Source organism: Eleutherodactylus coqui, chromosome 7 (genome assembly GCF_035609145.1).
Source record: "Eleutherodactylus coqui strain aEleCoq1 chromosome 7, aEleCoq1.hap1, whole genome shotgun sequence".
In the NCBI taxonomy this organism is placed as follows: domain Eukaryota; kingdom Metazoa; phylum Chordata; class Amphibia; order Anura; family Eleutherodactylidae; genus Eleutherodactylus; species Eleutherodactylus coqui.
Window position 1 is genome coordinate 58,623,167 of NC_089843.1, and position 22,850 is coordinate 58,646,016.

Consider the following 22,850-nt stretch of genomic DNA (forward strand, 5'->3'; position numbering starts at 1 on the left):
ACGCCCTAATTTGCTCCGCACACACACCTTCACAGCTAACGATTGGCTCCCGCACACACACATCTTCAGAGATTTCCAAACAGGTTCCCTGAGCTCCGAGCTGAGCTGTTGAGCGAAAGCAGCCTCGAGGCTATAGCAAGGCCAACCTCCGAGTTCCTGAGTGGCCACCTCTGCAACAATTACACACTGCCACTTCCCGAGCGCCAGCCTCAGTGCTGATCATTTGGCAGCTCAGCTCGGAACTTGGAAATCTGTCAAAGTGTGTGCGCGGTAGTTTCGGCAGTGAAGAAAACGTATGCTAGCCGGGCAGGAGCTCGGAGGTGGCCGTAGCTGTAGCCTCAAGCTGATTGCTTGTCAGATCAGGCCGAGCTTGTGTGGGCATGGTTGTACCCTCTGTGAAGGTGTGTGTGCCGGAGCCAATCGGGAGCTTTTGGGCGTGACCTGGGCGTTGCCTGTAGCTGAGCCTGGCCAACACGTACTCCCGGTGGAGACATACTACACTTAGGCCTCATGCCCACGGCCGGGTCGGATTCCGCTTGCGAAATATCACAGCGGAATCACACCCAGCGCCCTCCAGAGGCCCCATACTCACCTCTCCGGATCCGCTGCGAGTGTCTCGTCTGGCGAGCCGGCGCGCATGCTCAGTGTAGCACATGACGCGCCAGTGCTGGGCTGTGACACGGATTCCCGTGATACTTCCACAGTGCTCACTGCGAAAGTATCACAGGAGGGACAGCTTCCATGGACTGCAATGGAACCCGTCCGTGTGTTTTTCCGCACAGAATAGAATATGCTGTGATTCTCCCCCACGAGTGGAAAATCACAGTTAACTTCGGCTCATGGCCAGGGGAGAATCATTTAACATGGCGTGTCTATGGACAGACATTGCTGTGGTATTTGCGATGGGTGTCTGGCCGCGATTTCCGCAGCGATAATCTGTCCGTGGACATTTGGCCTAATGCCCCTTCTCCCCGGACAAGTTGTCTATAACCTTCAACAGGTAACAGCAGTCCCCAAAAAGGTCAAGTTTATGTATGTTTATAAGACGTCAGGTTGCATAACTTTATTGGGAAGCCGCCTCGGGTGAGGGCTTATGGGTTGGTGCCATGTAAAATAATTTCAGAAATACATATAAGAAAAGCAAGTATTTTTTTAACGGAAATCCCATCCCGCAAGCAATTTTAGTAATGGTTGAACTGTTTTGGTTCTCTCCTTTTTTCCTTTTACTACATCTGCAAGAAAAGGAAGCATTGGAGTTGGCGGCGAGTAGAGAGAAACTTTCCAAAAACCATGTTTCTTCCGCTGCGGTATATGCTTCCGAAATATGCTTGGAATATATAAAGTATGTTCTATAATCCAAACAGCAAGCAGCGGCCTCACAGCATGGAGAGCTCACGTTCTAATACATATACAGCAGCTAATCTAGCTCGCCTTAACACAAACACACCGAGAAATGAAACACCCCACTTCCTTTCTTGGCTTAAAACACAGACACTGCTGGATTTCTATTTATTTTACTTGTTAGGTCCAAACCCATTCTGTTAAATAAGAATGCTGTAGCAATATAAAGTCCTGATTTATATATGTGGGTCCGGCTACTAACCCAGAGGTGAGATATTAAATATTCAATGGTGGCATTGTCTCTAGAAATACATGCACATTACTTCTATAGAACTGGAAGTTTAAAGGAAAGAGTTCTGCCGGAAGGTTAAGTTGCTTATACTGTATAATCTGATGATGTTGGCATGACCTTTTATTTTCTTGGATTGTTTTTTTTTTCCCATTGCCTTAGATTTCCATTCCTTTTTTTTATTTTAGATTTTAACCCCTTGGCCTTTAACACACATTTTGTCAAGTTGGAGCCAAGTTCTCCACCAACCGCTAACTTCCTGGGAGGGCCTTCCCTCCTAGGAGAGTTAGAAAAAGCAACAAACTCTTACCTTATTATTGACCCTAGTACTTTATAGAGAATGCCAGTCATGTGGCAGCCTTATATGCCCTGCTTACAGCTCTTGCTAGCCACCGATCCCCCACTTAAGCCCACCAACAGCTACAGATGCCCCGACCTCAGATTTTGCCAGCCGAGGGTTGGCTCTGAGTTTATATGGGCTCTTGGACAACAGAATCTCCCTTTGCAGTTTGTCACATGCTGGAGTAAAACTGGATGTGTTGTATATGTTGCTACAGATTTCACCTATTTAATATGTCAGTGAAATCCGCTGCAAATTCTGCAAGATATAGAGCATTCTACAAAGCGGATTTATCAGAATCGGCCCTTATGCCCCAACTTTTTTCACCCAGCCTGTGTTTGTCCATCAGTACCCTCTCAAAATCATAGTGCCTTGTGTGCCTCCACAAAGTAATAGTGCCCTCTGTGCGTACCTACATAAAGTAATAGTGCCTCTTCTAGTTCTCACAAATTAATCATGCACCTTCTGAACCCATCTATGTGCGCATCCACAAAGTAATAATGTCCCCTCAATTGGGGTCCTTTGTGCTCCACAAAATAAGTGCCACTCTGTGCCCTCACAAAGTAACGGTGCCCATCTGTGTGTGCTTCTAAAAAGTAATAGTGTCTCTCTGTGCATGCCTCCACAAAGTAATACTGCCTCCTTTGGCTCTCACTAAGTAATGGTAAACCCTCCTGTGCCCTTAAAAAGTAATAGTGTCCATCTCTGTTTGCCTCCACAAACTAATAGTACCCTCTCAATTGTGACCCTTTGTGCCCCACAAAAAATAGTGCCTCTATGTGCCACCACAAAGTAACAGTGCCTGTTTGTGTGTGCCTCTACAAAGTAATAGTTGCCATTCTGTGCTTTGATTCACAAAGTCATAATGTCTCTCTATGCCTTCACAAAGTAATAGTGCCTTTTTTACGCCCCCATAACATAATGGTTCTCCTTCTGTGCCCTCACAAAGTAATAGTGCCTCTCTGTGCCACAGAATGTAACTTTTAGCCCCAGCATTTTCCTTGCTTTGCTGATTGCTGACACTGTCCCTATGCCAGCCACAGATACCCCCTTTACAGCCAGTGACAGTACAATTGTGGCCACGGCATAATTAGTCCTGTGGACAGGATTCGTCCATATCCCGTCCATAATTTGCAGTGTCTGGATTTCCTACTGTAGAATCATCTGTTGTCATTTGTGATGGTGAATATTTGTGCACATAACAGTCAGAAAAGTTACATTTGAAGCTTTCCATATGTAATCCCAAAAGAACATATCTAAAGTAATTCTTTCTATTGAAGAGAATGGAAAACTAAACTAATAATACAATAAAAAGGAAAAACTCCCATTTGGGTGTTCTGTAGTCTTCTCGGAATGGAATTCTCAGAATCCATGTGCAGAACCCTGTGGATCAGCAATGTGTATTTTCCCCCCTGTGATAACATTGCCTCATAGCTCTAATTATAAGCAAGTCTAAAGCTAATAATGAGATAAGGACCCTGAGTGACACACATTGAAACTTTCGCACTGATAACCTACCTCCCTGTGAAATTGCTCTACAAGGATATGGAAGCAGATCCTCTCAGGAGAGCGTAGTGCGCACCACATAACCCAAAGCAAGCAAACCGCTACACGGAGGTAATGGCAGCAGAAGTAGAAGCTGAGGTTTACCAGCTAGTGGTGGCTTTAACAAACGGAATTACATTATCCATGTAGTTCATTACCACTTAAGGACCAGGGTGTTTAGTCCTAAAGGACCAGAAACGTTTAGCGATTTTTATCCATTTGGCGGTTATAGTGCCCCCTTTTTTTTTTTCTTCAGCTACCTAAATTATTTTTGCTGCATTTTTTTCCGTGACATATAGGGCGATTTTTTTATTTTTTTTTAATTTTTTTTCACTGACTTTTTTCAGTTTTTTTAAAAGTTTTATTAGGGGTTAAAACTTAATTTTTTCTCTTATTTATAGTTGTTTATTTTTGAAATTAGTACATATGCTAAAATAAAGTACAGGAATGGGTTCCTCACTTTGCATCAGACGTCTTGACTAGAGATGAGCGAGCATACTCGCTAAGGGCGATTACTCGAGCGAGCATTGCCCTTAGCGAGTACCTGCCTGCTCGGAAGAAAAGATTCAGGTGTCGGTGCGGGTGAGTTGTGGGTGTGAGCAAGGGGGAGCCGGGGGGAGGGAGCGAGAGAGAGACCTCCCCTCCGTTCCACCCCGCTCTCCCCCGCCGGCACCCGAATCTTTTCTTCCAAGCGGGCAGATACTCGCTAAGGACAATGCTCACTCGAGTCACTCATCACTAGTCTTGACGTATTAGTATAGTCTTGGATTACAGGGTGCATATGGCAGCTGTTTAGGTTTATGTCAGTGGTGGGTTATTTTCCTTTTTTTCTTTATATAATCTATCTATCTCCTATATATATATATATATATATATATATATATATATATATATATATATATATTATCTATCTCCTATATATATATTATCTATCTATCTATCTATCTCCTATATATATATTATCTATCTATATATATCTATATATATATATAGAGAGAGATACATTTTTTTTACCATTTATGTTCCCCGTGATGTCATATAAGACCTCAGGGGGTCATTGACATTGGCTTTTTGTTTTTTATTTTACACTTTCATTGTAGCTGTGGCATCCATGGGAGCCCCAGTTACAAGGGAAAACATTCCCCTGTAGTGATGATAGTCACTAACAGAACTTATCTGGGTCTGGTAGGACCCTGCAGCTCTGCTGTGGCAGGGGGCACCCAGTGGTCACGTGATCGCTGGGTCAAATAATGGAAGTAACACTTCTGCTTTCTCTTCAATACATGGTGCTCATTGAGTGCTATGTAGTCTGCAAGACAGAATGAAGAACCGGTTAAAAATGAAAAACCATGTAGTCAGAGTAACAACAAGAGTAACGTATGTAAAGTACAAACATGGAAGCTATGGAATATGTACACTGAAGTTGAAACATATTCGAGGAAAAGTAAATAATGTAAAAATATGTACTATGGTTGAATAAGCTTAAAGGGGTTATCCGGGGAGAGAAATTTTTTCACACCTGCTGTAAAAAGATGTCATAAAATGTCAGTCACATGACCTCATCCCACCCATCACTCCCATTCCGCTAGTGTCCAATCCATCACTGGTGTTAACTTCCAGCTGCAGTGAGCAAATGATGACATCACCAATACTAGGGACATGTGACTGCTGCAGCCAATCACCGTCTCCCTTTGGCAAGTAATCATCTGTAGCGGTCACAGCTTCCTGTTTCAAGACCTCATCAATGCTGCAACCGGAAGTCTGCAGCCAACTTTCTCCCTGAGTGTGGCAGCAACTGATACTTTTATGTTGCTTCCTGCCACACCCACAGGTGTTTTCTCTCATTTCTAGTACCTGAATGCCTATCTAGAACCCTCTACAGGTCATTCTGTGTATGGCAGCACCACAAGCTAAAGAGCCTTACACTCTCGGGCAGTGGGTTACACAAGGTAGCAGGGGCTCTGTGGTGGTAAAAGGTATTATGCCTGTGGTGGATGGGGCAGGGTGGGCACAAGACAACAAGCTGTTTTGGGGAGGGAATCGGGGAGCAGAATGTGACAAGGGCTCTGTGAAGAAGGAAAGAAGTTACACAAAGTACCATAGGCTCTGTGTCAGGGCAGTTTAACTTAAGTTAAAAGAACAGGTATTAGGACAATATTAGCACCTGTGAAACCATAGTGAATGGATGCCATTGCATTAGGCAGCTTGCAGGTCTTGGTTGGTGGCAGGTAGGCACTTTTTTTAAATGTTTGTGAAAAGGTCACTGACAATAGTACTACATGTATTACGCTGACAGAGGCCTTTAGTGCATCCTATGTTGTTTACTTCCTGGAAGACTTGTGTAATGCAATGTTATTGACCTCTTGATTACATGGTGACAGATTTTACATATATTAATTAGTAAAATGCTAAATTAGCCAATGTGTTAATGAAGACACTTGATTAAAGCTGTGAGAAAACCTGTCAGCTTAGGGATTTTTTATTTTTTTTTTTCAGCTCAGTTTTCAGCTTTACTGTGTAGACTGGAGCCTGGTCAGCAGATTAATCTCATTATCATAAGAGGGCAGGGCGATTTCATAACATATGATCTCACTGCTGTACTACTGGAGTAACCGATCAGCTCTAGGTCTGACCGACCCTGGTCTCTGGATGAGCGGCTCCATTTCAATAGTTCCTGGAAACTATATTAGTCTTAACATTTCTGCCATTAGACTCCCGTTTATTGCAGTTGCCACAAAGTACACCGACCGTGTGATATGGCAAAAGTTTCTGAAATAAAGAACCTCATTATTTCTCTGCTTTTAGACACTTTGCTTCAACATTTTTGTTTAATGAAATCTAAACAAATCTGGTAATTTGTCTCCTTGAGCCGTCATGTCACGAGGGGTACAGTATACACCATACCGTATACTTCAACAGCGCCAAGTGCAGCTGTATAATATCAGTAATGGCATTTTTAGTGACATTACATTTCCATGCCAAGCCTTAATAGTTTGAAAGGAGAAAAGAGTAATAAAAACGTCTGCAAAATGTGGCAAACCTACTGTAAGCCGGACAAAGTCTCCTTCATACAGATTGTGCGCTGCTGTACAATGTCATTTATGTGTCCTAACTGGGACCCTCCCTTTCTGGCGGTTATTCCATATCTTGCAGGGTTTATAGGAAACTCCTATGTAAAGTACAGTACATTACGATTATGGCGCGCAGTTCTGTGACTACACAGCGTGATCAATTAAATGTCATTTCATGCTCATTTCCAGGCGCGGTCCCCAGTCTGATACGTCTGTACAGGTGTGTGGCGCTATTACCTGTTGTTTCACTGAACAGGGTTATCACAAATGTGATCTTTCAACTTCATTTTTTTTGGCCATTGTCATCAAAAAATGCTAAAATATTGCATGCTTGGCTTATCATGTTCTGCTTTGCACAAGCCCTCTGTCTTGTATTATACGATTTTATACAGTACCTTCCATGATTGGCCAACTTAATTTGGCATACGATTGTACAGCAATCCACTTGCAAGGGAATACGGCTGCGTAAATCCTGTGCGTGTTGCAGTTCCTGTTTCGGAAGGCGCTCTTTCACTGACTTCAATTACAATGTCATACAGATGTAGCAACATTTAACTTGACACTAGGGCTCCTTCCCACGGACGTATTTCCCAATAGCACCTAATAGCACAATGCTCACGGTGTGGAATTCCACCGCGGAATTCCGCACCGTAAAATCTCCCGTTCTTACCCGCGGCATGCTCTATTTGCGGCGGGTGTAGGAGCAGTCAATGGAAGCCGTCCGTCACGCTATCTTCCGCTGTAGCATAGCGTGAAACCTGTTCCCCGTCTACTGCCAGCCGCGTCATATGACGCGGCTGGCGTGTCATGTGACGCTGTGGGCGTGTCATATGACGCGGCCGGCGCGTCACGCGCTCTATTGCGCATGCGCACCGAAGCGTCATGCGGGACGTAGGACGCCGGATCCGGAGGTAAGTATTGGGGTCTCTGGGGGGCGCCGCGATGGGCTCCGCCACAGAATTCAGCAGCGGAGCCCGTCACGGCCGTGTGAAGCCGGCCTTAGAGTATTGGAAAGGGTTGTCCCATCTCAGCTTCTCCTGGCTGAGATGAGAAACCTGCTTTTGGTTTCCCTACCACCTCGCCCAGATTACGGTCGGGCAGTAGCCTTATGTTGTTTCTGTAACATCCATTCACTTCAGTGGGAGTTATGGAAATAGCGTAAGGCTGCCACCTGGCATGGTGGTGGGGAAACCACTAGCAGTTTTCTAATTTCAGCCAGGAAACACTAAGATGGGACAGCCTATTCCTATAAACTGCGGCGCAGAATTTCTTCTTGCCTTTTCCATTGCTTTGGTTGTGTTAAGATAACTTGTTGCAGCATGTTATCAGCATTGGCTTATCTTTGTACTCATCTATACATCCAAGTTCAGCATTCTGCACATCAACAGTGAGCAAAGGTAAACTTTAGTCTCCCAAATTACTTTGCAGGTATCCTTAAAATTTACAAAAATTTCTATTAGAGTCGTAAAACACATTAATTTCTGAATATAGGTTGCTATGAGAACGGAGACGCTGAACTTGGGTTGGCCTTCACTTTTTTCAAAGTTTCATGGACTAGGATGCCCCTCTCAACCATAACTGCACCATCAGCAAAGTAGGCAGAGATTACGGTCTTGAAAGTGGTTGTCCAGTTATAACCTGCTTATCCCCTAACCTCAGGATAGTTGATCAATTAGCGCATTGACAGGGGTCCATTGTCTGGAATATCTGGCGATCAGCTGTTTGCCAATTGGTACTCTTATGCACTGAGCTGATTTCTGTTAGAAGTAGACAGCTCCGTTCTTACTGCAGTGGTCAGGCTTGGTGGTATAGGCGGAGTTCATTTATTTCATTTGAAACTTGGCCTGCAATACTAAATCTGACCATTGCAGTAATAACAGAGCTGACTTCTTCCTGAAGAAATCTGCTCAGTGCACAAGCACATTGGCCTAGAAAACAGATGATCAGTAGGGTCCTGGGCAGCAGACACTTCACAGTGTACTATTCATAGAATGGTAGAGTTGGAAGGGACCTCCAGTGTCATCGGGCCCAACCCATTGTTCACTAAATCATCCCAGACAGATGTCTGTTCAGCCTCTGTTTGAAGACTTCTATTGAAGAAGAACTCACCACCTCCCATGGTAACCTGTTCCACTCATTGATCTCCCTCACCTATCCTGAGCATAGGCCATAAATAGTTTACAACTGTATAACTCCTTGAAGGTTGTGCCACCCTATGCACCTGCAACCCATGAGATGGGTGGTAGGGCGTAGACCTTAAGCCAGACTCTCTCGACGCCTATGATCGTTGGTAGTAGGGATTTACCACCAACATCCCTCCTTACAAGTGACCAAGTTATTTCCTAACTGTTTAAAGCAAGTCGCTGGCTGATTATTTCATATTGTCAACCAAGACACGCTCTTCTTTTATAACATCTACTCAAAGTTTCGTAACAACACATTCTGTTTATTTCAGCAGCTGGTATGATATGCGGAAGCATAATGCACCCAAATACCTCTGCCTCTGTCTAAACAGATTTGCGTCCCGATTTCTAGTTATTCTACTTCCTGCGTCCTCATAGAAACTTCCATACGTAGTTTATATTTGGTAGAAGGCAACCACTTAACGTGAAGCTGTGGATCATAGTATTTACATTTCCAAAGTGCTAGATAAAGAGGAAAGTCTCGATAGAGTATGCCAATAGTGCTTTAGCAGAGCTTATTGACATTGTGCATTAAATCGCCGTGTCTTAATGCAGGCTCGGAGCATTCTTGAGAAGTCGTTTCATTGTATAAGACACACACCTGGCTCAACATACTGCAGCGTAATGAAATCATACTATGCCTTCATAGGTCACGCTACCAGGCCCGACTGTAGCTGTGTGTTTTGGCCACGATTCAATCAAACCGAGTCTGTCTCACCCGACCCTCCTCCAGTGTTGGGAATTCACTGTTTCAGTATGAACCCTATAAGAGCGATTACTGGCGCATAGTAGCACACTTTCTATTCTTCTTGCTTCCAGTGCCAGATAGTCTGGAAGGAGACATTTATAACAGGGTGTGGCCGCTTTCATCACCTTGTGGCTTTTAAGTTGAGGCCTTTGATTTCCTTAGAAGTCAAAATTCAGCTGAGGGTTTGTACTCAGATTTTATAAGCCAGGTCTGGGCGAGCGGCCGATTTTTGCAACGAATGGAGACTGTAAACCAATAATTTTCAGTATTCTTTTTTTCCTCTTCTTCTTACGCTTTATTACGTCTCCATGCACTAGACGAGTTTCCTACAGACCATCTTCCTGTTTTGTTACATTAATAACCACATTATGGCTTTCATTTGAATTCTTCACCAGTGTTACGTCCAGACTGTACATTCTGTACTTTTTGCTTTGATGTGTCCGTGTGCGGGCGGATGTACAGTCCAGACCATTCCCATGCTGGACACGTTTTACAAGAGGAGGTGGCCACGTGAAATGTTCTGTTGTGTTCCTAATTGTTCTTTATGTGCATTCCACAACATTGGCTGACAACATCAGTAACGGCCGCATATACAAGGATTTAGCCGAATCTCTAGCAATTGTTGTTCCCTCAAGATCAAAGTTGTGAAAGGGGAACTGATCTTGTTAAAAACTTCGGACATGTGTGTGACACGTGATAGAGACATGTCAGAAGTTTTGATCAGTGGGGGTATGGGTGCTGAGACTGCTGCTGGTTGCTAAAAGAAGCACTCATTTGAGCGCTGCGCCCATTTGGCGCATACTGATAGCAATGCCTGAAGGTTTTCTGGAGTGTGTTAAGGGTGCCATTTACTTAAGATATCAATCGGCCGTAGGATCATTTCTGTAAACGATCCCACCAGTTACAATACAGATGCCAGGGCTCAAAATCTTCTATGGCATGGAATGGTGTAAAATAAAAAAATAAGTTTGTAGTCCCCTAAGCATCTCCCCATCCTCTACAGGAGTCCCAGTCACTATTGCATAGTGAACAGCACGTGACCATGACCTGCATCTTCAGGATTGGGAGCGGCCATGAATGGGATTCCTGCACTGGATGGGGGAGGGGGGGGACACTAATCACAATCCTCCGGTTTTGGGACAACATTCTGTCCTGGGACCTGAGGAGAAGAGGGGTATATTACTTGCAGTTGTTCTTCTCTGCCCTCCCTCCAATCCATCAGTTCGAGGTTCCATTTTCAGCTATCAAATGTTGCCAATGCAGTCTTCAAACTACCTAAACCTCACAGTATATTGATAGTGTTAGACTACTAATGCACTGTACTGGCTCTCTGATTGGCCAGAGCAGCTCACATGGTCACCACTGGCCAATCAGAGAGCAGTGCACAGTGTACATTAGGTAGTTAAAAAATTGCTGCTTGTACGGCCCAAATGGGGAACTGGCGGATCCAAGGGGCAACAGAGAAGAACTGCAGGTGATATACTCTCTCCCTCTCCTTTCCTGAGACATTTTGTTCCAAAACCTGATGGGCAATTTAAGGAGGGAAGTATAGACTTATTAAATGGTAGAGTCGGAAGGAACCTCCAGGGTCATCGGATTCAACCCCCCGCTCAGTGCAGGATTCACTAAATCATCCCTGACAGATATTTGTCCAGCCTTTGTTTGAACACTTCCATTGAAGGAGAACTCACCACCTCCTGTGGCAGTTCTTCTTCTTTATTTTACACCAGTCTACGATTTGGCATGATCGAATGGATTTGGCTGATTAGGACATATACTTGCAATTTCGACCATGGTCAGCTGAAATTTTCCAACAGGACAGATCAAACTTTGGCTATTGCAATCCATTATTTTTATCAATATTTGCAACCGATATTTGCTTAAAATTGCCCAAATCGTCTATTTTCGGCAACTTTTCTCTCATTTGTATGGCCAACTTTAGGTAGATCTTTGGAAAAAGGAACATAAGCGATGGGCACATTGTAAGACTAGAAGACCTAAAAGTCTGTAGGCGGGCTGTTAGCATAATAAAGAAAATAGTGAATGTTACAACATTATAATACCTTTTAATAGTCTTGTATATAATGATGGTGAATTTTCTTTTATACTGATAAAAATCCTCTGTTATTAGGGTATTTGTATAGTTTTGCACCTACTTTTATCAAGAAGGGTACTATTTCTCTTTGTAGAGAGCATCAAGTAGGCATAAGGAGACTTATAGGCCATGCAATGCTCCTCTGGGAAATTTGGTATTGGATTGGAAATGGCAAATGATATAATGCCTTTGCAGCGCCACCTATTGGAAAGTAGCTTCCTTGTAAATCCGACCTTTTAGCAGGCCTTCCAACAAGACTATATTGTATATTCTTAGTCATATTCTTATTAGAGTTGAGCGAACATACTCTGTCGCGTTTGATGCTCGTTCCAGTATTAGCGTACTCGATGGCGCTCGTTACTCGAACGAGCATCACACTGTGTTCGACCCCGCCGTGACGTGCCTGTTTTGGCCCCTCCCCGCCGCGGCGCAGCGCGCGCATCAACCGCGAGTTTTTGTGCTGGCAGGGAGAGAGAGCGAGTTGAACCAAGGAAAAAAAAAAAGCTCGGGACCCGGCAGCCCACATACAAAAATACCCGAGTCTCTTATTGTAGCCAATGGGGTTCGTTACCCGAGTAGAGCTCTTGAATTTTACGAAAAGCTCGACTCGAATAACGTGGACCCGAGCATTTGGGTGCTCACTCATCTTTAATTATTATGAGGCCTATTGGGACATTGATTCATAGGGAAGCTACCTGCCAATAGGTGGCGCTGCAGAGGCATTGAACCCTTTTGATGGCATCCAAAACATTTGACAAATAGTCGTTATTAAAAATCTGCTGTTATATGCATGGAGCTCCTATGCAAACTTGTTTGTCTCCAAGCTTGCAGATTAAAAATTTACCCTGTGTTTAGTCTGATACTAAAGTATTCTATTTGCCCCTTCTTAAGGCAATAGGAGGGGAACTGATGGAAGGGAGTATCACGACTGCAGGATCTGATTACACAGGGGGATTTTTTGCAGTCTGTAACCTTTTTATTCCAGATACATTGGTTCACAGAATAGGATACTAAACTACACACACACTTCATTAACCCTTTCCAATCCACTGTCTGACCTATGAAGACATTATGATTTAAGGCTTTACAGCTCTGTTGTTGGTAGACTTCTGTCGGGGTTCTCTTACTGTATATTGCCAGTCTTTCTGCTGTCGGAGCCTATCCAATGTGTCACCTCATGCAGTACTGGCTTTAGCCAGCAGATGGTGCCGTTGTATAATGGCAGAAAAAGAGTAAGCCCCCTAGGAAAACCAGGATACAAATTGAAGTCGAAAGGGTTAAAATGTTTTGGATGCTACTTTGTTTATTCAAACTTTCCAAACTCTGTAACTCTTACGGCAGGTAAGCCACAGGCATAAACCACAATTGATTTTAACATGTGCAACTGTGGTTTTTTTTGTAATACAGCCCTAGGAACTTTTTCTTGACTTGTGTCTTTAAAAATTAGCACTAGTCATTACTAGAGATGAGCGAGTATGCTCGCTAAAGGCAATTGCTCGAGCGAGCATTGCCTTTAGCGAGTATGCTCGCTAAAGGCAATTGCTCGAGCGAGCATTGCCTTTAGCGAGTATCTCCCCGCTCGAGACAAAAGGTTCGAGTGCTGGCGCGGGAGAGCGGTGAGTAGCGGCTGTCAGCAGGAAGGAGTGGGGGGGAGAGAGGGAGAGAGAGATCTCCCCTCCGTTCCTCCCCGCTCTCCCCCGCAGCTCCCTGCTTGCCGCCGGCACCCGAACTTTCTGTCTCGAGCGGGCAGGTACTCGCTAAAGTCAGTGCTCGCTCGAGCAATTGCCTTTAGCGAGTATACTCGCTCATCTCTAGTCCTTACATAACTGCAGTGCAGGGCCAGGAGTCGGGACAGACTGACTACATCTATCTACATTAGCACAACTCATTTGGTCTGACCCAACTGCTTTACTTACTGATGGCATCGAGAATGGTACAGGAAGTAACAAAGATGTCTTTTCTTGCAGAATGTGAATCTTCATCCGAGCTGACCCTGGAAAAGTCTACTACTGCAGTGGATAAAGTGTTTGCCTGCTTGAGGGATCTTACCAGGATTCGGTCACACTTGAAGCTGTTCACTTCTGTCCATGTGCCTGGTAGCAATATTCAACAGGTGAGGACTTTTTTTTGACAGAAGTTTGTATTTATTCGTTTTGCAGTGGGAGCCGGAGATCTAACCAAATGATGCTTGTTCTCATTCATTATTGTTGCACACTAATTGTAAAGTGTTTTTTTTCTCAGTATTATTCTCATAAAGCATCTGTGGGGATGAAGTTTTTTCTTGAGGAGATTGCTAAATTGCTATAGGGAGTCTTATATAGGCCATGCAATGCCCCTTGGGTAAAAAATATGCAAATAGAGAGTGGGAAAGTACCTCTACAGTAGTATCTATTGGAAGGTGACTTCTCTATAAGTCAATGTTCAACCTTTCAACAGGCCTTTATGACATGACTAAGGATACAAGCCAAAGCAGAGTCTTCTGCGGAAGGAAAACATCAAAGTGCTAAAGACCACTTGTCCATCCGTCCATCCATGTGCTGTGTGAGTTATATGCAGAGCCTGACAACACCTGTAAGGATGTCACCATCAAGTAATCAGTTACCGCCTCTTAGCTCTGCCCCCTGATTACATGACAGTGACATCATCACAGGCCCTTTATCGTTGTGCACTGAATGAGGGATAATGGGCGGACTACATCCCCCACAAACCCCTGTGGCCTCAGTTGCTATGGATACAGCAGTACTCAGTCTGGCAGTTTGTAGCTGGTTATGAGACAGCTGCACACCTGTGTGGAGACTCCAATAAATAACACCTCACAAATGTCCACATACATAGCTGGCAGTGCATATTGACCGATAGCAATGAAGTATCATCCTTCACCTCTATCTTGACATCCCCTGAACGTGATATCATGTCATCTCAAGATCTCTCTCTCTCCCCCCCGCTCCCCCCCGCCTGCTCGTACAAGAATGCAGTTACTCGAGAAGAGCAAGGCTCGCTTAAGTAACTGCCTTATCTGAGCAGGCTCGCTCATCTCTAATCATCAACAGTACTATATATTAACTCTTGGTGTGCTTTAAGTGTTGGTTCTACACAGCTTCAAGGGGCTGTCTGGGACTTTTACTATTGATGTGAGTAAAAGAAATGAAAAAGGAGGGTGGAGCAAGACCCAGTGAGGGTGGTGGAATATTTATGGAGTACAAAGAGCTTTCAATGATTGAGTATTTTGAATGGTGGAGGTGCTGCCAACCAGATGACACTTCACCAGTGTGGGCGTGAGTGTAGCGAAAAGGATGTGAAAAGAACTGGTATGGAGGCGCAACCCTCTAAGCTACTAGAAGATGTAGATCAAGGTCCAATGTGTGATTGTGAAAGCACTTCTTTTTTAATTATTTTTTCACAAATTAAAAACCAGCAATAGAATACGCGTTTCGGGGAAGAACCCCTTCGTCAGTTCGGCTGGATAGGACAACAGGATGCCTGGAGGTGACACGACTCCAAAGATGTATTGGATGTGTCGGAGGTCCTGTGTGCAGGAGGGCAGGGGAGAAAAAAAGTGCTTTAAAGCACGTGACACGACTCCAAAGATGTATTGGATATGTCGGAAGTTCTGTGTGCAGGAGGGCAGGGGAGAAAAAAAGTGCAAGCACTTTTTTTCTCCCCTGCCCTCCTGCACACAGGACCTCCGACACATCCAATACATCTTTGGAGTCGTGTCACCCCCAGGCATCCTGTTGTCCTATCCAGCCGAACTGACGAAGGGGTTCTTCCCCAAAACGCGTATTCTATTGCTGGTTTTTAATTTGTGAAAAAATAATAAAAAAGAAGTGCTTTCACCATCACACATTGGACTTTGATCAACATCTTCTAGTAGCTTAGAGGGTTGCACCTCCATACCAGTTCTTTTACTATTGATGACCTTTCTACAGAATAGGTCATCAGTAGTTGATCGAATTCAACAGTTGGTGGAATTAAAATGTGAGCTGTGTCTGCAGTACTAGACCAGGCCACTGCAGTACGCACGGTGCTATCCTCTTCCAACAATCAGTTGATCGGCAGGGATCCTTGGCAGTCAGCTGATTGTGTGCCCAAGTGGCAGACTTTTGTCGATCAACTATTGATATCCTATCCTGAGGATGGGTCATCAACAGTTAAAGTCCCAGACAACCCCTTTAAATGACTTTATTTGTATATCTTGTATATGTCATTACCAACAAATCATGGTTAGTGTTATTTGGTTTATACCTTTTTATTTTTGCTAACTTGCTCATACATGGCTGTGATTCCATCATGGGTGATTATTGAAGGGCACAGCTCTTTACTGCTCTTTGTTTCCTGTTCTAGACTCTTATAATCGCTTGTTAAAGGGACTTTAATTGTTTTCCCCTGTTTGCATACATGTGGTTTTCATACTGTGACGTAATAAGTGTGTGCCTCACATGTTTAGCTGGGACAACTTGCAGAATCAGCGTACGCACGTTTTGGAAAGGCACATTTTGGAAAGCCAAAACGTGTCACTTTATTGATGCGCAATATGAAACAACTTGTTGAAGAAATTACAAGCAACACGTGAGGGCCGGGCTGGTTTTCATATTTTATTGAGTACACTGCCTAAACATCTACAGGGCCGGGAGAAATAGTAAGTGAATACTTGAACATTTCCTGTATGGTCTAGCAATTTCGGACCAATTACTCCCTGCAACTGGGATAAATGTAATTAATATTTCTGGGATGTTTTGTGTGCACAGCCCTCTTCTGGTCATGCCACAGAATCCCAGTTTTGTTAGAAATCCAACTTTGCTGTTCCGAAACACAAATACTCTTCATCCAATGTTGCTGATTTACTTGTGTGCTTTGTGTTATTGATTGTTGCAGCACTAGAGATGAGCGAGCATACTCACTAAGACAAACTACTCGAGCGAGTAGTGCCTTATGCGAGTACCTGCCCACTCGTCTCTAAAGATTCAGCTGCCGGCGCGGGTGACAGGTGAGTTGCGGGAGTGAGCAGGTGAAACGGGGGGGAGAGAGTGAGAGAGAGATCCCCCCTCTGTTCCTCCCCGCTCTCCCCCGCCGCTCCCCGCCCCCCGCCGGCAGCTGAATCTTTAGAGACGAGCGGGCAGGTACTCGAATAAGGCACTACTCGCTCGAGTAGTTTGCCTTAGCGAGTATGCTCGCTCATCTCTATGCAGCACCCAATGTTTCTTCAGCATGAGGTCATCAATAGTTGTTCTTACATTCTCCTGTAATGTGCTTCGATCCACCTTAGAATTGATTGTTCCCTCAATGATCTCAAAGGTGTCCAGATCCTGAGGCAGCAAAGCAGCCCCAAGCCATGATGCTCTAACCACTGTACTTCATGGTTAGAATGAGGATTTGCTGTTGGTGTGTAATGTTTTTTTTTTGTTTTGTTTTTTTAAACTATGTTGTGCATTTTCACTAAAAGTTATACTTTTGTCTCATGTGTTCATAGAATATTTTCCCAGGTGAGAATATCCAGGTGATCTCTGGTAAACTTCTCCATTCTAGTTCAGTGTTTTTCCAATAGTGGAGTCGTCTCTCCTTAAAGAAAGCACCCAAAAGGTGTGTGGAGATACGTAGGGGTGAGTAGGTTGGGTGGTGGGGGGCATCGTCTGTCCCCAAGCAGAGCACCCAGAAGGGTTTGAGAAGACACCTGAGAGGTGAGTGAGAGACTTATAAGGCCATGCATGCTCCTCACAGGCCTCTCACCCACCAAGGCAGAAACTTACTGCACACTGATGAGGGACAAACACCCTGAAACAGCTGTCTGTGTATGGATTTTGGCTTGGTTTCCTATTTCCAAACATTGTTTTACAGACTTGTAAAGAGTCATACATTGATTTGAAAGAACGCTACTATCCAATAGGTGGTGCTGCAGAGGTATTGTTCCATCTTCCTTATTTGCATCTAATAGTGGACACATGCACAGAGGTTTTTACAGTTTGTAGAGTGGTTTGTAGGTCTCTTGCTATTACACTTGGGTTCTCTCTCACCTCACCCAGGATTGCCCTTTGTGCTCTTGAATTGATCTTAACAAGGTATTCTTACAGAGAATAGCAACAGTCTTGAATTTTATCTATTTGTAGATAACTTGTCTAACTGTGGATTAAAAGGGTATTCCAGGATTTTTACACTTCTGACCTATCCCTCTGATGGGCGTTTGCCGACGTCATGTTCCAACTTAAAGTGCTCCCACTTCCTGCCATAATTTCTGATGATGACGTCTGGCCCACTGACAATGCAGCGGACCAGACGATCACTGATGGACTGGGTCCCAAGCCGGGAATACCCTTTTGACTTGGGGCTTCTTTAATATACAACCCGGTCTTTAGCAATGCTTTCGTAGCCTTTTCCAACCTCATGCATCTCTATAACACATGGTATCTAATCACGTTTTATACTAGCCAACAGATTTGTCAGTATCCACGCTTTGTGCACCTTTGTTTAATGGGCAAAGCACCAATGAAACTCACATTTCCAATCTCATCTCATTAATGGAAAATCATTTTGCCAATAAACTCTTTCAGAAGTCATTTAATACAGAGGTTCTCTTACTTTTTCTCCCTGCACTGTAGTGGTATTAGGTGTTACTAGGTATTATTAGGTCAGTTACATCATATTTGTGTAGCAATTTTTTTTGCAACTTTAAGTATATATTTTTGTGACCATATCTTGTTTTTCTGCCTGGTACATGCAAATAGTGTTATTACTGCCCACATATTCAGTCGGCAATTTCCTACTTAACTTTGCAGTCTCCAAATCCCTTGTAAATAAATTGATCTTACATGTGGAAGCCGAGCTTTCTTCATGAGCGATTAAATAAACACAAGACTGGATTTTTTGGTATAAAATGTTTCCTTGATAAAATGATACAATCTGGAGGTCTCCCTGGGTGCACATACTGTACAGTAGGTTGCCTATTACAATGTAAGCATTAGTTATTATGTTTGGTGTTACTTTCTAATCCAGGTTTTTTGGGTTAATATAACAATGTTTGATCCTTTTTGTTTTTCTCGTTGGTTTCAACTTACAGACAGTACTTTTTCATGTTGCACAAACAGAAAAATCTGTACACGATCATCTTGGCCATATGGTATGTCTGCTAACATTGGACAGTCAGCTCATTGTAACACTGTGTGGTCCTAAAGTAATCTCCTAATTCACAAGTAATCCAGTGATGCAAGACCTAAGAGGAGCTTGTGTGTACACAGTCAGTTTTTATCTAGGATCTTAGCAGAGCCCAGAGGCGTAACTCTGGGGCCCCATTGTAAGTATCTGTTCACATCCATGTCACCGGCCCCATTCAGAGCCCCCGGCACTACTTAGCTAGATAGATGTTGTACCGCATGTCTAAAGCCCAACGGACCACATTGTAGTCAATATGGTCTGGCGGGCACATAAGGTGGCTATAGAGGTTACAATAAAGAGGAATTAGGAGGCAGAAATTTTCGCCTGAAACAGAAACTTTGAGATCATTGTAAGACACCAAAGATCAGAGAAAATAATATGCATTATTTAAAAATCAGGTTTTCCCATATTTATTATCATATTTCCATTAAGAAAGAGAAGCCAGCTTTGAGTGAGCTCCACAGGTAGATTGCACTAATAGATATACAGGGTGTCTCAAACACCCATATAAAATAAAAACAGTTGGGCAAATGATGATCCAATTTTACACACAAGCTGTGAGGTTAAGGGGTGAACTTGTTAGTTTGTGTCACTAACATGGCGGCCATTTTGAATTCAACTGTAATTTTTCCAATGGGGTGGTCGGTGTATGATATATCAAATTGGTAGACCATTCCACCAGAAAAGAATGGTGTGCTTCATTTTAACATGACTTCATTCATTCTCATGTTAACACAGTGATTTCCCTTCATTACTAGCAATGCGAATGATGGCGTAACTTCAAGCAGAACATGTTGAGATTTTGGCGATGACACATGTGCTTTGTTCACTTGACATAAGGACAATCTCAACATGTTCTGCTTGAGAGAACGCCATCATTCACATTGTCTGTAATGAAGAAAAATCCCTGAGTTAACATGAGAACAAATAGAGTTATGTTAAAGTGAAGCACTCCATTATATTTCTGGTTAAATCCTCTGCCAGTCTGATATATCACATACCTACCTTCCTATTAGGAAAATTACAGTTGAATCCAAGATGGCGGCATTCAAAATGGCCTATGTTGATGACAGAACAGGTTTACTCTTCTCCTGTATGTAAAACTGCATCACTGTCTGCCAAACAGTTTCCCTTTTATATGGGTCTTTCCATACTTTTCAGACACCCTGTACAGTTGGAATTGTGTTTTCAAGGGTGGAAGCATGGTGGGATCGGTGTAGTAGGGTGAAACCCGGTTATATATTCCCTTATTGTATATGTTGATTGCATCAACCAGCAATGAAGAATTTGTTCAAATAAATAAAAAGATGAAAGAGAATCTAAATAAAATGAAAGAAGCAATCTTAAATGTGAAAAGAAATAAACTGGAGCGGGATGAAACGGATTATCAAGCAAAGGAAGTTATAATTGGAAAAGAAAATATAGAAATACTAGATCCATATTAAAAAACAAATCACGCTACAGAAAACACAGTAAAGTGACCTTCTCCACAACAGATACTGAGGACTATGCAACTGAGAAGGATTCCTCTAGCTGTACAGCGTCCAGTCCCGAGTCAATAACGCAACCCAACCGCAGAAATAATTACCAACAGCAAAAAAACGAAGTAGGTTATCCACAAGTCCGGAGGTATCCAGACAGGAGGAAAAGGCACTAGGGAATAATGTTATAGTGCTATCCCCATTGATAATTACGGGCAGCCAATTAAAAATCCTAGAAAAAGGACTGAGCTTTGCACCAAAAAACAACTTTAATGTTTTTGAAACGATATTAGACATCAATCGCTTCATAAGATCTCTCACTGTAAAAAGACATTTTCATATAAAAAAGAACTAGGATATCATGATGCAAAACAATCAAGCGTGGAACTGGATATGAAAAATGAATTTGTGGGAAAAAATATGAAAGAAATTATGGCTTTAATAGATTTGACAGATCTTGAAAAAGAAAGTGGATATACACAAAAAACACAACAACAAGAAAGAAATAAAGTGAATTTCAAGATCTCAAATCCAGATTTCTATCCCATTGAATCCAGATCTGACCATATGAGTGATTTTCAGTTCGTGCTGGAACAAGAACTTTTAGATTTAAAAAAAAAAGAGGAAAAAATTGAAAATAAAGAAGATAATCTAACATCCAAAGAAAGAAAGGAATTGAAAGCACTAACTGATAATGAAAATATAACCCTAAAAAAATCAGACAAAGGAGGAAACATTATAATAATGGACTCTGCATTTTATGCCGCGCAAATAAATAAAATCTTGACCAATGAGACTGTTTATAAAAGAATGGAAGTGGATCCAACAGAAGAATGTTTGAAAGAACTAAAAAATCTTGTATCAAGAGGTCTCAATATGGGCGTATTGGAGGACAAAGAAGCCAATTTTTTGGTCCCGGAAAATCCGACTATGGCCGTTATTTACGGACTACCAAAAGTTCAATCATAAACAAATTTTTCCCCCTCCCTTCCGACCAATAGTAGCAGGGATCGGCTCACCCTGCGAGCGTCTTAGCTCATGGGTGGACCGATCCCTGCAGGCTTTGGTCGGGAGGGTGCCCGGTTTTTTGCGTGACAGTAAAATGGTCATACAGCAATTAGAAGAATTTAAATGGGATCCTGATTCATGCTGGATTATATGTGATGTGATTAATTTATACTCGAGCATACCACACCATGCGGCCCTGATGGCTGTCAAATATCATTTAGATTTTCACAGTGATTATACAATGGAATTAAAAGAATTTATTCTATTATCTATTGAATTTCTTCTTACTCATAATTTTTTTGTGTTTGACAGTACATATTATTTACAAATATCGGGAGCACCAATGGGCTCCCGTTTCTCACCAACTATCGCAAATTTAACGATGAGTTTTTCAGAGACCAAATTAATTTTTTGTTATGATAATCCATTTAGGGACCGCATGGTGTGGTATGCTCGTTACATCGACGATATTATTCTTATCTGGACAAGGAAGGCACAGGAGGATATGAACATGACCTTAAAAGAGTTTGGGGCTTATATTAATAAGAACAGGTATAATCTGAAATTCGCCAGCGAATGGGAGGAAAATGTTATATCCTTCTTGGATCTAACTATAATAGGATCTAACGAGGATGGGAAAACTATATTTAAAACCTTTAGAAAGGAAACCGCAGGAAACACAATACTGCATGCAGGTAGCGCACATCCACAGCATGTGATCAATGCAATCCCAATGGGAGAATTGATCAGAGCCAAAAGATCTTGCTCTTTAAACAAAGATTACAAAACAACGGAAATTGGAATAACTAACAGGTTAAAAGAAAGAGGGTATAAAAAAAGTCTCCTTGGGAAAACATCCCGCAAAATGGAAAAAAAACATAGAAATCAGTTGTTGGAAGATTCAGATAATAAGAATAGGAGTGGAGACAATCAATTAGTGTTTTCCACAAGGTTCAGTGAACAGTTTTATAATATCCAAAAAATATTTTTGAAATATCTACCTGTACTGTACCAAGATAGAATAACTAGAGACATTCTGAGTAGGGGTGTAAGGGTTGTAGCGAAAAGAAGTAAGAATTTAGGTGATACGTTATCTTCCAGTTCATTCTCTTCAAAAACAACAAGTACCAATAAAACCTGGCTAACACACAATGGATTCGTAAAATGTGGAAGTGTGAAATGTAGCACATGTAAATATGCACATAAATGCAATAGTGTTTGTGATAGCTCTGGTGAAAAACAATTCCAGATAAAGGGATATATGAATTGTAATTCCTTTAATATAATCTATATGGTGATGTGCACAGAATGCAAACTCATGTACGTGGGTTGTACTATACGTAAACTACGAACGCGCATGACAGAACACATTAGGAATATAGAAAAGGGCAACAAAAACCATTCAGGAGTAGCGAAACACTTCATAGAAGTCCATGGTGGAAGTATGAGAGACTTGGTATATTTTGGGATAGAAAGGATAACCAGAAGAAGAAAACAGAAAGTGGATCACTCAGCAGTACTAAAACGAGAAGGTTACTCACTTTAAATACATGACAACCAGAAGGGTTAAATGTAAAAACAGATCTATTATATTTGTATTAGG

General features: G+C 42.5%; 1 protein-coding gene across 1 annotated transcript in view; it reads left to right on the forward strand.

The window, feature by feature from the left end:
- The first annotated feature begins 13,542 nt into the window (after positions 1 to 13,542).
- Positions 13,543 to 22,850, forward strand: part of LOC136573505 (sec1 family domain-containing protein 2-like) — a 62,339-nt gene continuing 53,031 nt past the window's right edge. The window contains exon 1 of the mRNA XM_066574783.1: positions 13,543 to 13,725. Coding sequence (XP_066430880.1) covers positions 13,543 to 13,725 — 183 coding nt within the window. The remainder of the gene's footprint in view (positions 13,726 to 22,850) is intronic.